At 45.2% G+C, this 14,345-nt stretch overlaps 1 protein-coding gene across 10 annotated transcripts in view; it reads right to left on the bottom strand.

The window, feature by feature from the left end:
• Positions 1 to 14,345, bottom strand: part of SEMA5A (semaphorin 5A) — a 460,606-nt gene that overhangs the window by 52,339 nt on the left and 393,922 nt on the right. For all 10 annotated transcript variants that reach the window (XR_004284305.1, XM_032337782.1, XM_032337773.1 and 7 more), the window contains one exon: positions 6,050 to 6,197. Coding sequence is in view for 9 of the 10 variants with exons in the window: in XM_032337782.1 (XP_032193673.1) it covers positions 6,050 to 6,197 (148 nt within the window). In the remaining variant the exon portion in view is untranslated. The remainder of the gene's footprint in view (positions 1 to 6,049; positions 6,198 to 14,345) is intronic.

Raw genomic sequence — 14,345 nt, 5'->3', positions numbered from 1 at the left:
TCTGATTCACCTTCGCAGAATCCCTCTGACAGGACGTATCGATCTTAACGTCTTTCTTCTTGACCTGTCAGGGTCTTCTGTAGGCTGCCTCTCTTGTTTCTAAGAAACAGAGCCTCTCGTATGCTCCCTGTTGAGAGCATATATCAGCGTCTGGTCAACTGTTTTACACTTTGTGTGACATTTCCGTAATAAATACAGCGCTAGCGGTGCGATGTCTATTCCTGTCTTTGAATTATCCTTGTTGTGTCTGACCCTGCTTTAGCTCTACTCTTTCACCCATCTGCTGAAACCTCCGAGGAACTTTGAGTTACAATAATTTGGGAAGCAATTCCATTTATAGATCATAACATTGTGATGTCCTTCTTTTTTCATGGATTGTAATTTTCAGCCAAACATAGAAGACTTGTGTTCTGCATTCATCTTCAGTTACTTTCCATGGTCATGAGAATCTCTACAGGCTTTTGAAAATCAAGGACGCTAATGGACAGAGAAAGTTCCTCTTTCCTCTAAGATAACTTTGTAGTCAATAAAAGGAAAAGAAAAATAAAGTCCTCTCATTTATTACCGAACATCCAGCAAAGGAATTAGGCAAACGGAGTTACATCATTTAGTTCTATGTGTGCCTGTGAGCCAGTTCTCAAAATGCTGGCCCAGTCTCCCACCAGCCATTTGCTACTGGACAGGTTCATTAATCTTTCTCAGGTTGAGTTTCCCATCTCTAAGTGAGGCACTAATGAAGTCTACCTCACTGGAATACAGGGAGAATAAACATAACAACTTTTAATTGCTTAGTGTAGTTTACAGTATACAGTAGGTACTCAATAAAAGTCCCATATTCTATTACATAATACAGAATGCCGACCTCTCATAACATGCCTAAATAACAACTCCAGTGTGCTTTGTTATAATTTCATTTCAGTATTTCATCAGACGCTATGTGCTCAGCTAGGATTTATAGGGACTTGCTTGAACAATTATCATGATGGTTGCTAGGTATTATCCAGAAAAGGTTAAAAATAAAACAAAAATAGGCCAAAGATCATTAACCCCAAAATGGCTATTCTGAAGTGATCTAGCTATTTTAAATCAAATAATTATCCCTTTGACTTGTCAGGGCACTGATGGGACGTAGGCTCAAAGCCAGGTGGCAAAACTCCTACAGACTCTGTCACCTCTCACCTGATTCCTCACAGCGGGGAGAGGAATGGGGGGTTGGAGAAGAAATCCCTAATGGTGACAACTTCTCCCAGAGGCACTGCTTCTCTGCAGATAGGCTCCGTGCCCTCTGACACGTTACCTACCTGGGCTGTCTCATTTTCCTCCTGCAAAAACATTGGTAAAGTCACATTCCTAGAGCTATTGTCACTGAACCAAAGACAAACAGAATGTACCCAGCTCTTGGTGACTATGCGTTCAATATCTTCATTTCTCCAGATTTCTCTCCTTTACCATGCAGGGTTACTGGGAGCGTTCTATCAGGTAATGCTGGACTTTAGTCTATCATAGCATGACTAAAGAGTAACTCCAGTATGTTTAATTATAATTTCATTTCAATCGTTCATCTTACATTACCCAGTAAGTCAGGATCTGTAAGATGTGACATAATAATTAGCACGACGGTTACTAGGTCATATCAAAACAGGTTAGAAATGAAGACGACCGCAGGGGTTCATGCCTCATATTTCAGTTGGGGACGTGGATGGGGAAGGCGGAAGAGCATCTGCAGTGCCTCGTGACTCAGAGACTCCCACTCTCCCCGTGACTCAGAGACTCCCACTCTCCCTACCCTGCCATGCTCCCTCTCTGCCCTATGAGGTCATATGCGTGTTGGCATGTCGTGGAAGAGCAGTGAGGTCCAGAGAAGCCCAGCCAGCCGTTTGGTTCTAGAGATGCTTACTTGGAAGTGGAGAGGAAATGTCTGACCCTTAAATGTCCTTGTGTGTCATCGAGAGTCTCATTATAAACTTGGCTGAGGACTCAGGCTCTAGGGAGGGACAGATGCTGGAAGTGGTCACTGAGTCACCTGGATACATGTGCCCCCACGGTCCAGAGAAGAGATGGCAGGATCAGAGAATTGGCAACGTCAGGGCTCTGGGAGCTTGGACACTAGCTGGCTTTGCCTCAGACTTGCACTGAAGAAGATAGACATTAGGACCGTGGTGGGCGCCAGGTTCACACCACTTCTGGCTACACAAGATCCAGGCCTCCACTCTGGGTCAATCAGCTTTCCAAATAGCCTCAGCCTCTTCAGGCCACCAACCCTTCAACTTTCAGAACTTTTACCCCTCAAATTTATTTTTTTATTATTTCATTCTATCTTATTTTGCTGCAGTAAGAACATTTAACATTAAGTCTACCCCCAAAACTGTGTATGACACTGAAGGTACAATGCCGTATAAGCGGACCTCTAGAACTTGCTCCTCTCGTTTCCCTGAAACTTTGTGCTCATTGATCAGAAACTCCCTGTTTCCCTCTCCCATGCTCCTGTGGGGCTCCTTGATTCCACCACCCTTCCCCTTTTTGAGTCTATGAATGTGATTATTGTAGATACCTCATGTAAGTGTCACCATGCAGTATTTGCCTTTCTGTGTCTGCCAAGTTCCCGTAGCAAGATGTCCTCAAGGTTCATCTGTGTTTCGCACACCATGCAATCTCCTTGTAAATGCTGAATAGTATTTGATCATTTGTACACACATTTTCTTTATCCACTCATCTCTCAATGGACATTTAGACTTGCCACACTTGGCTCTTATGAATAGTGCTGCACTGAACACAGGAGAGCAGATATCCCTCTAAGATCATGATTTTGGTTCTTCTGGATGTGGAGGGATTGGAACCCTGGTACCTTACTGGGGGAATGCAAAACAGTGCAGAAGCTTGGGAAAACAGTATTGCAGTCCTCAAAAAGTTAAAAATGGAACTACCTGAAATCAATATCTTGAAGAAATGTCAGCATTTGGAATTTTAAGAGTAGGGTTTTGAGGAAAAAGATAATAGCTTTAAAAGGGTCCCTTCACTTGTCTGAACTCAACTTTTTATTGAGATTTATTTGAAGGCTTGGAGATTTATTTGAAGACAAGAACATATGAATTTCACAGATGACACTTGGAAAATCTTTTCATAGTATTTCCATTTTAACATGGTGGATCAAGAAAAGATTCTTGTCTTTTATATCTTGTTCATACTTGAAATCAACGCTTTTTCTATAAACTGCTATAGTCCTCAGGAATTCGAGCTCTTATCATTCCCACAGATGTGTCTTTTACTGTGTAAAAAACATGGCGTTGGCATACTGTCATTTTCGGTAAGCTTGACTTGGTGAAGCAGCTGGAGTCCAGGAGTAACAAAGAGAAATAAGGGTAAGAAGGAAAGGCCAGAGTCTCTCAAGCATCACCACCTTTGATACTCATAGTTGTCCTGTGGGGGAAGGGACCATTGTCCCCTTCTTGGAGGATAAGATAGATTTAGAAATGCCACATGAGTCATCAGCCGTATAGACATTGGCAAGTGGGTCATCAACTTCATGACTCAAAAATCAAAATGTTACGTACACTTAACAGCTATTACCTTCTAGAAGACCTCCATGAAAAAGGATCCTACTTCAGGGATCAAGATTTATAAACTATAGCAAGAATTTGACAATCAGCATATAACTTTAAGTAACTATCATTTTAAAATAAACTTAGGGATTGAACTGATGAGATCCATTTTTCGCAGCCATCCAACAAAGCCAAGCCTCTCCTTCCTCCTGTTTCTGTCACTCACTTGGCATTAATGCCTTCAAAGAGAAAGGAACTGCAGTAAGAGGGAAAAGCCACAGGAGAAGAAAAATAAATGTTGTGTTTCTATCATACAAGAGCAGAATGCTTGAACACCTGGGCAGCTGTCGGTTAAGCGTCTGTCTTTGGCCCAGGTCAAGATACCAGAGCCCTGAAATTGAGTCCCACGTCCGGATCTTTGTTCCGTGGGGAATCTGCTTTTCCCTCTCCCTCTGTGTTCTCTCTCTCTCTCTTTCAAATAAATAAAGTCTTAAAAAAAAAAAAAAAAAACAGACTGCCCCATCGTGCCACAGTGATACCTTCTTGGAAGTACATGACCGGGAGGAAAAAACAAACAACTCCCCCCGCCCCAAACTAACACACCCAAGAACTGACATTAGGCTCACTAGAGACATGCATGACATTTGTCTGGATTTGAAAATTGATGTTACATTTGTTGCATAAACCATAGTTCCACAAATTTGGACGCAAAGAAATAAACACATTAAACACGTCAGGAAGACATTCAGTTTTTACATTTATAATCAGATGCATCACACACACACACACACACACACACACACATACACACTCTCTCTCTCTCTCTCTCTCCAGTGACTACATAGATCTGCTATACTTTCCTTCATACAGTTCTTTCTTTCATTAAACTGTTAATAAATGTAATTATTGAAGTCAATTTATAATAAGAAAACGAATGACCTGAAATGTTTTCTCTGAGTTCTCTGTACTGGAAAGTTTAAGAAACTAAAATGCAAGATCGACTCAGGTCATCCAGCCCAGCGGAAGCCCAGCTGAGGAGACGGACCTTGACATATGAGTGGGGATCCCCGTCTCTGATGCTGAGCCACCAGAAGCAGGAAATGATGTATTTCAGTAAAGAATAAAGCTACTCCCTTTGAACTGTTTTCCTAGAGCAACTGAGTGATCACAGATTTACTCTGCATATTTTAAGAAATAATTTTAAGTTTCAGCATCTGAAATAGCAATACCTTTATCATCCCAAACTGGCACTAAGAGTCTTCATTTATCATTCCACACTGACCACTCTTCATGGCCAAAATTAAGGCCAAGCCAACCCAGAAAGAAGTGTTTCTAGAACAAATAAGAGCTTCTATTAAAGCTACGGCAACAGAAGGGGAAGGAATCCAACTGCGAATCCCAATAACAGAAATCTCCTCGGGTTGGGCATATGACAAAAATGCCTCTACCCTCTCCCTCTGTCTGAGTTCTCCAGGTCTCTCTGGAATGTGTAACTGTGCTTTCCTGCAGCACTAACACATCGCTCAGCCTCAGGGACCAAGGTTATGAATGCAATGCCAAGGACAACTGGAAAGATCAGCGAGGAAGGAGGCCAAGCCAGACCTTCTGGCGCGGAACGTCTCCCCCAGCACACGCCCACCCACCATGTCCTCTTGGGGGGCCAGTGCATGGGAAGTTGAACGAGGTGGAAGCCCAGTGGCCTTCAGCACTCAGTCATTCTTGCAGGTGGTGCAGGGAGAGGAACAATGGGCCTTTGGAAAAGTGCTTGCACGGGTGGAATTTTATTTAAGGGTTTAGAGTGTTAAAAGAAATATGACCTGCTAAGACAGAAGAAAAACAAAACTATAAGTTGTCTTCGATTCCCTCCGAATTGGCCCCAGTGTGCTCTAACAAAAGCTCCATGAAGTTTCTCAAGCCTCAGAGTGTCTCAGTTCTATACCTTAGCATGGTTCATTGTGGAGACCTTATATACCATTTTCCCAAACTGAGTATCATGAGCAGAGGTAAGCAGACTGAAGCTCTGTCATAGCTCAGAAATCAAAATTGAAGAACTCCAGGGGGCGTTTATCCCAGAAGTAAGTATTTTATTCAAAAAGCCTCCAAGTTACTATGAACATCCACTATTTCCTCCAAATATTCTCTTTAACCGGAGAAACTTACATGATTTACAGCACATAGTACATGCAGAGTACCTTGAGGCTGGAGATGTCATGTTTACAGAGCATTTCATGTTTGCAGAGCATCCTAGTGCCTGTTGAAAACCCAATGTTCGCAGAATATCTGGTGCGTGACAGCATGTAGTATCTGTAGAGCATCTACTATGTACAGAGCCTCCAGTTTAAAAAGCATGTAGTGTTTGCAGAACACCTAATGCTTGCAGTGTATCAAGTGTGTCCAGAGTACCTCGTATTTGCAGAACACCTAATGCTTGCCATATATCAAGTGTATGCAGAGCACCCAGTGTGTGCTGGCTCCGGACATGGGCTGGAAACGACAAGGTCCGTACTCACCACATTACAGCCTGCGCAGTCAGGTCCATTCTCGCAGGTCCTGCGGCGAGCTTGAATGCCGCCCCCACACTGGGCTGTGCACCGTTCCCAGGGACCCCAGCCTGTCCAGAACATGTGCGGGGGACACAGCAAATGTTCGTTGCAGTATCTGTGATGGGGAAACCGAGAGGAAAAGGAAGCCGTTCAGGGCAATATGAAGCCACAGACCTTTCCACGGTCTGTCCCTGCACCGATGTTGAACACATGGGCATGCTCCGTGTGGAGGGGCTCTGCGTGTGTGGAGTGGTGGCACGGTAAAGGTGGCAGATGTGGTGCTGGCCATGCTGTGAGGGCACAGACAACGGAATGCACAGGACACAACGAAGAAAATGCTAAACTCACAATGCAGGATGGAGCTTCCTGTGCAGCCAATTAGAGGAGAAACAAACAAGACAAAACCCTTCAAATAGGCACCCAAAAATGGGAACACACAGAGAACATCTAGGCAGGGCGTTTATCTTCTAAACACAGACACTGAAAGATAAAGTAGGTTACGGACATGAAGTCAGCAAAACTGTATTTAGAACTCATTTCTCATTCTTGAATCAAATAAGGTGCATAATCCTATTAATACAAATTAAAGTTAAAGCCTGATTTTAGCAGGAAGCCTCACGCCATATACTTCTTAGGTTATTGTATTTTTAGATTTATCTGCAGACTCTCCAAATGACGTCAAACAACCTTATTTTAAAAGACCAACAGTTATTCCAGAAAACTATTTACAAACAATGGTCCTAGTTCTATACTCTCTACTTCAACTTACACATTCATATTGTCAATTACTAGCCAGCTACACAGGGCCTTCGTTAGCCTTAGATGAGTCACATTTCTCCTCGGCCTTTAACACTACAAGTGAAATGAAGCCAAATGAGAGAAACAAATGAACAAACAAACAAGCAAAAAAACCAAGAAGGAAACAACCTGGCATTCCTTAGGTTATAGCTTCTTGGGAGAAGGAGATTGCTCTGCCCATAAGCAAACTTAACAAGACATATCTGGCCATTTGAAGGACTATTTAAATCTAGTTATCCACCTCCTACACAGAAATTTAGCTTCTAGAGGACAGAAGCATGCAAGACTCTTCCTGACCTGTCTCTCCCCATCTGGATTCAGACATAAGGCAGAGAGACTCTCATCAGCGAGGCAAAGTCCATCACCTGCAATGCCATGGTCCTTAATAAATGCTAAATCCTGTAGGGCATTACGTAAAGGGCGTTACAAAGCACATTTCCATACGACAGGTGTGTACAACCCAAGATGAATATCGGGAAATGGACACAAGCCCAGAACAGAAAATACTGTCTTAATGAGTATAAAGTAAGGACAAATGGTAGCTGGTTTCCAGAAACCAGGAGAAGTCATTTGGAGAGTGCAGTTTCCAGAGGGCAAATGCTGATAAGATTCAAGTGTTTTTCCACCAAACCAGGAAAACTCTGGAGAGATTGTGAAGGCTTCAGGGCCAGGCCAAGCCGAAGGGAGTCCACAGGATGAGGCAAAGTGAGCAAAGGCCGCTACTATGGAAAAGAACAGAATATAGAAGTGGGAAGAGTGAAGGGAGAAAGGTGACCTGGAGAAGAGAACAGAAGAGGGTGACGGGAAGTAGCATCACTGACCTTTACGACAAGGGAGCAATTCAAAGGCCCACAGAGCTCGAGAGATAAAGCGGCACCGGCCGAGTTCGAGAGTGGAGACTGGGCTCCCCGGGTTTCTGCCTCATCCGACCGGTGGCCTGGAGCTCCCTGAGATCTCCGGAGCTCTCCATGCATTAAGTGTGGTGTCTGGTCTTCAAAGAGCCCACCAGCAGGAAGAACGGAGGGAGCAGATGCCAACCAGGGGAAAATGGATCGCAACAATGCAAGGGAGACGCGTTCCAAGCTGGATGGACATGATGGTGGCAGAACGAGGAGGGAAAGGGACAGCCTTGGGTTTGGTGGAGCGGAGCAAAGACGGGGCAACTGTGAGTGCAGGGAAAGACCAAGAGGTGAACAACAGAGCCGCATGTCAGCCTCCCATTTGTGGGAACGTGGGAGACACGCATCCTTCCGGGAAGAGAGAGCTGATAGGCCATGGCTGAGATGCCTCCAAAGGCGAGAACCACTAAGGCACATGGTTTAGTTTCTCTAAACAGTCACAGAGAAGACTAGTCCATGGGACTGAACAATCCTTTCTCTTTCATCTTCTCAATTTTTAAGAAAGAGAAACATTTGGTTTCCCTCTTCTGGACAGTTGTACGTACAGAGCCTCCCAGGGCTCTGACTCTCAGAGTTCAGGGCCATGGACATACTTATGTGTAGAGGAGAAAGGGAAGGTATTTTCTATTAAGACAGGGGGACCTCTAGGTAGGAGAGCCCAAACGACATTGAGGGGACAACAGATGAAAAGAACTGGAGGCCAGCAAGCACGGGCAAACATGCAGAGTTGCAAGAAGGAAAATGTCCTTGACTGCCCGGGGTATGAACACACGTGCCGAGGATCGGAGCGCCCCAAGACGAAGGTGCCATTCAAGGACATGTCTGGGAGAAAAGAAAACTCAGACCATCAGAGCTCACAGCATTTGATTCAAAATATCCATGGGTGCCTTGTCGCACTGCGGATAGACTGAGATGTAGCAGGCCACCTCCCGTTTCCACACCGATACACTGACATTTAAATGGTATAGACGACCAGGACTCCTTACCCTCACTGTACTTTATGGAAACAAAAACAAGCCATAAAAGAACACGGAGGACAAAGGAAAATCTTGCTAAATATGCTTAAAAACACTTGGCTTTTAATAAAAAACACAGCAAGGGAGCTACCATTTTCCCATAGTAAAATACATCACGGTGCACAAATACTTTCTCGGATTTGCCTATGGCGGGCCAGGTCTGAAATCACCCAGCACATTAGAACAGCTGAATCTGCAGCAGGAGAGCCTGAAAACCGCGTGTAGCATAGAACTTGCAAGCAGTGTCAATAAATGATATAGTTGGCTGCATTTTAAAGTTATCCACCACTTGCCTTCCATTTTTCTCTCTTCTCTTATTACAGTGGTCCTGGGAAAACAGTGACACCAAGATATGTGACTGTGTCACCCTCTGCAAGGCAGGTCAGGAGGGCAGTAGCAACTGTAGGCTAACCAGCTCTGCCCCTTCACATCTGGGTTTTCACTCACAACCTCCCCCCACCCCACAGGACAGTCGGATCAGAGGCAAAGCCCTCACAACCCCCCAACCCTGGGTTTCCCAGTTTCATGGAAGCAGGGTCCCTCCAACCCCCTTGCTCTGCCACCCTGACCAACACACGCTCCCAACAGCAGGCCTCTTGCTAAACTACCATTGACTCTTCAGCATCTTTCCTGGTCATAGATAACAAGGGGGATCAGAAGTTAGTTACCTTGGCGACTCTGTGTGTTCAAGGATTTTTACTAATTTATGAATCAAATATCTACACAATGGACTGGCCAGTGGTTCTTCACACACAGTCCTCCAACACAGCCAGATCTGCCACGTAACAGCTGGACGCTGCTGACACTTTATTGGCTCTCCTGGATCTCTAGTACCTTAAAGCACTGCAAGTCAGATGTATTTCATGATGCATTAAAAACTAAGATTTTAATTTTGCCCGTGACTGCTCATTCTCATTTTGCATTTAAAAGTGAATTAATAATCCAGCAATATTTCTCCATAAATTATCAATTTTTCCATAAAGCTCATCTCGGTGAAAAGAACTGCCTTTCATAACCCCATGCGGACTAGGTTCTTGCCATTGTATCGTTTCTGGTCTTATCTCTTCATGCTACCAGCTGCGTACTGCTCTGGTTTGGTCCGTGCTAGTTTCTCACTGCAGCCCCTGCCAATCCTGAACCAGTCAGGACCCCGTCAGAGCCATCTTCTCCTGGCTTGGCTCAAGTGACTGTCCCTTTCCTGGAACTGGAATAATCAAGTCTCTGTGGTACTGGAGAAACCATACATACACCGAGTTCCCCCTACTATTAACTTTTACCCCAGGAGAGAGCTAAGAGAACCCATTAAGGGAGAGGAATGACTTACAAGGGAGCAGTATGTTGCCTTGCTAAGCAAACACACCCTATGGAGACAGAGGAAAATTTAAAAATGATAAAAAATAATCAAATAATAAAAATCATATGATAAGCCCCCATTGGTTCCTGGGACTCTTAACTTTAACAATACAATGGGGGCAGACTCTGATGTGGTCCCCGTGCTCCGCCCCCCGAAGTCACACCTTGTGTGATCCCTCCCATTCAGTGTGTGTGGCTGGGGGTGGGGGCTGGGGAGGACCTGTGACTTCTCCTAACCAACAGAACATAGTAAAAATGACAGGATATCACTTCCATGATTGAACCTACATAAGACTGCAATCCCCCTTTTTTTCAAGAAGGCTCTCCCCCATCTCCAGGTCCAGCGCTATGAGGAATGAAGCAGTCAGACCTGAATTGTGTAGGCAGCGAGGCACGGAGGGAGCTCCGGCCCACAGACTCAGTCTGACAGCATCCGAGGAACTGAATGCTGCTGACAACCATAGGATTTGGGAAGCACATCCTCTCCGGTCAAGCCTCAGATGAGACCACAACCATGGTCCACAGCCTGCCGCAGCCTCGTAAAATCTTGGAGCAAAGGACCCAGGGCTACGATGTCCAGGCTACAAATCCACAGGCCCTGTGAGCCAATACACATGAGATGCTTCCGACCCTGAGTCAGTGGTAACACTGCTACGTAATGACTCCTGAAACAGATTTTGGTGCCCTGACATGCGGTGCTCCTGGAGAAAATACCTAGAAATGTGAACATGGCTTTGGGACTGGGGAATGGGTAGATGCAAGGAGAATTTGGTGGATCAGGCAGAGAGACTTTGAGGATGCTGCCTGTGAGGTTGTAGAGGGAAACAGGATAAGAACTAAAACTCAGCAACAAAACCAACCCAATTAGCAAACAGGCAAAGGACGCAAGAAGACATTTTCAAAAAAGTAGACAAATGGCCAATAAGCACAGGAGAAGATACTCAACATCAACAGCCCTTCGGGAGATGCCGATCAGAGCCACAATGAGATAACTGCGTTATACCTCTGGGAAAGAAGGGAGAGAGGGATACACGGAGGGAGGAAGAAGAAGAAAGGGGGGAAGGAAGAAGGAAGGGTGGATGGCTTAGCAAGGGTCTGGCGACATGGAAGGCTCACACACTGCTGCGAGAACGTACAATTGCGAAGCCACTGTACAGAATGCTTTGGCAACTCCTCAAAAAATGAAACACAGAATTACCATCAGACCCAGCAGGTCCACGTCTAGGTTTATACACAGAAGAAGTGAAACGGGGACTTGAGCGGACACTCATATGCTAATGTTTACTGCAGTGTTTTTCACCATAGCTCCAAGGTGGAAACGACCCACCTGCCGACTGGTGGGTACGAGGTAAATACAATATGAGGTAACCATACAGTTGTGTATTATGCAGCCGAAAGGAGGAATGGAGGTCTGACTCATGGTCCGGCATGGAGGAGCCTTGAGAACATTACGCTATGTGAAACCAGCCAGACACAAAGGTGCAAACACATATGGTTCTATTTATACGGAATATCTCAACTAGGCAAATTCATACAGCAAGAACACAGGTTAGAGGTTACCAGGGTCTGGGAGGAGGGGAAGATGGGGAGTCACTGCTCACTGTTTACAGGATGGGAGTGACGACGTGTCGGAAATGGATAGTGTCAGTGTTACATGACACAAGTGTCATTACTGCCACTGAGCCGAACCCCTAAATTCAAAGAGAAAAAAATCACAGCGAAATGGAACACCCAAATCCAGAAGAAAAGAGGAGCCCAGGATTGCAAACTAGGGGGAGGAAGAGCCTTGTGACACGAGGCAGAAAGCTCCGAGGCTGTGACTGCGGTTCTGTGGAAAGCGGGACACGTCAATGCTAAGTGCCAATGCCGGGGACATTTCCAGCAAAGGGCTGGAGCTGCTGCCCAGTGTCTTCTTGATGCTTCTGGTAAAACGTATGAGGGAAAGAAAAGAAAAATTGCGGGAAGGAGTAACAAACAGGAGGGACCAGGATGGACTAATTTTGGAAGTTCTGAGTCTCTCCTGATGGCAAATACCCTACAATTAATAAACAGTTTCCGAGCACCGCGAGGACTGTTTAGCAGAGAGGAAAAAAGCCGAATATGATGACACAACCTTTTGTTAAAACCTCAGGAAGTCCAAAGGATCAAGAGTAATTTCAGTTCCACAAAGGGTGCTCCCAGGAGGTCAGGAGCGAGGGTCTGGAGGCCACAGATGGCCTCCATCACAAGCCAGCCATGGGGTGCGGTCCCTCAGCCGGCAGGAGGCTCCCCCGACGGAGAAGGGCTATCTCAGAAAAGATCTGTGGGTGTGGATTTGTTTACTAGCGTAAACCTCCAGGGAATCCACAGCCGACCCATCAAGTTAATTTCAGCCAAAATACCAGCTTGCGCTGAAACATACGGAGAAAGTACAAATGGAATGAGGCTTCTAGAATCCAGATTTCTCCTGGCAGGAAACAGGTTGATACAACTACCCAGTCGCAAGCACATGCTAACTTTTGCAAAGAAGAAAAAATGATTCAGGAAGCAGAAATGAGAGCCCAGAAGGCAGAGCCAAGAACCGTGCAGAATTACCACAGACCTTAAAACTTACTCCGGCAACTCCCAACACTTGTCTGGCCAGATTTCAGAATTTCTATAGATCAGTGATTCTTCTATACTTTCCATCCTCCCCTAGCCCCAGAACAGAAATGTCTGTAGCTTTATTCTTGTCTCTCCCACCACCATACGTTGGGTGTACTGGTGGCAGATACCTCGACTCTGATTTTAGAGGCTGACAGACTGAGAGGATCGACCCCCAGAAAGCCTCACTCATATCTGAGCCTGATTTAAAAAGAAAGGTTCTGGAACCTGGGGAGATGATTTAATGCTATAAAACTTCTGGGGACCTTGGGAATAGGTGAAATACATTTTGCATATGGAAGGGACATGAATGACTGGAGGGACATGCCATCGACTGTGGCAGATACTCCAAGGTGACCCCAACGATCCTCGTCCCCCGGTATTTATGCCCTGCATAATGTCCCCCTCTTGAGTGTAGACAGGGTCTGAGACTTCTAACCAACAGAATATGGCAAGGTGATGGCATGTCCCGTTGTAACTGTGCCATATAAAACCATACTGCCCATCTTGAGAGGATGCTTTTCTCCTTGTAGATTTGAGGAAGAAAGTGACCATATTGGGAAAGCTCGTTTGGCAAGAAATGGAGGTTCTCAGTTTGATGGTCCACAAGGGACTAAATGCTGACAACAACCACGTGATCTCACAAGCTGCCCTTTCCCCAGTCGAAGCCCAGATGATCCCACAGCTCTGGCTGAGCAGAGACCCTGGGATGTCACACTGTCACTCCTCCTCCCCGAAGACTGTGAAATAATAAATGGGTGCTGTTTTACGCCACCAAGTTTTCGGAACTATGTTTACCCGGGAAGAGAAAACGAAGGGCAGGGAGGCCAGAGTCTCCTCGAATCTCGAGTTTAGTTCTTAAATATATCTGAGGGACAGTGTTCCCTTACATTACGTGGGTGGAGACACCTCCCACATAACACAACAAAGAAATCTCAGAACGGTTTGCTTAGGAAGACCGAGAAACAGATACCACGTTCTGGTTTTTCTAGATTTCATGAACCTCTTGATAGCCTGCTAACCCCCTAGAAAAGCTATTCAATGGGGAAGCTTCAGTTTTATAAAATCTTAAATTCCAGTTTTGTAAAAATCTTAAAATTCCTATCCTTACCATCCAGCATGTGTTATGGGCATTCAAATACTCTTCCACATACAAAATGTTTATCCTGTCCAAACGAGCATGTTCCTTTTTCTTCTGTAAAAAGGGAACCTTTTAAGTGTAAGTCCTCCAAGCATGCTAGCCATCCTGATCTTTCCCCATACATGCACCTTACAAAGAACCATACGTGCACACAGAATATACATATCTGTTAGCTACAGACTGAAAAAGCACGTTCCTATGTGTTCAGCCTAGGAAAGCCGCTAACAGGCGTCAGATCTGCAGAGGTGCTGGGTCTCCAGGGCGGGCTCACACTGATGAAGGTGACTTTGCCCGAACGGGCTGTATTATGTGACGATGTAGAAAATGTTAAAACTGGTAAATCTTGCAAAGTTAAGAAATAGCAAGGAGACAATTTGCCCATAAGCGACTTTCCCACTTATCAACTGGTGTTGGATCGGAAAAGACAGACTTGC

Source organism: Mustela erminea, chromosome 3 (assembly GCF_009829155.1).
Source record: "Mustela erminea isolate mMusErm1 chromosome 3, mMusErm1.Pri, whole genome shotgun sequence".
Lineage (NCBI taxonomy): Eukaryota > Metazoa > Chordata > Mammalia > Carnivora > Mustelidae > Mustela > Mustela erminea.
Note: the sequence above shows the minus strand (reverse complement) of the source record. Positions and strands in the feature narration are given on the sequence as shown.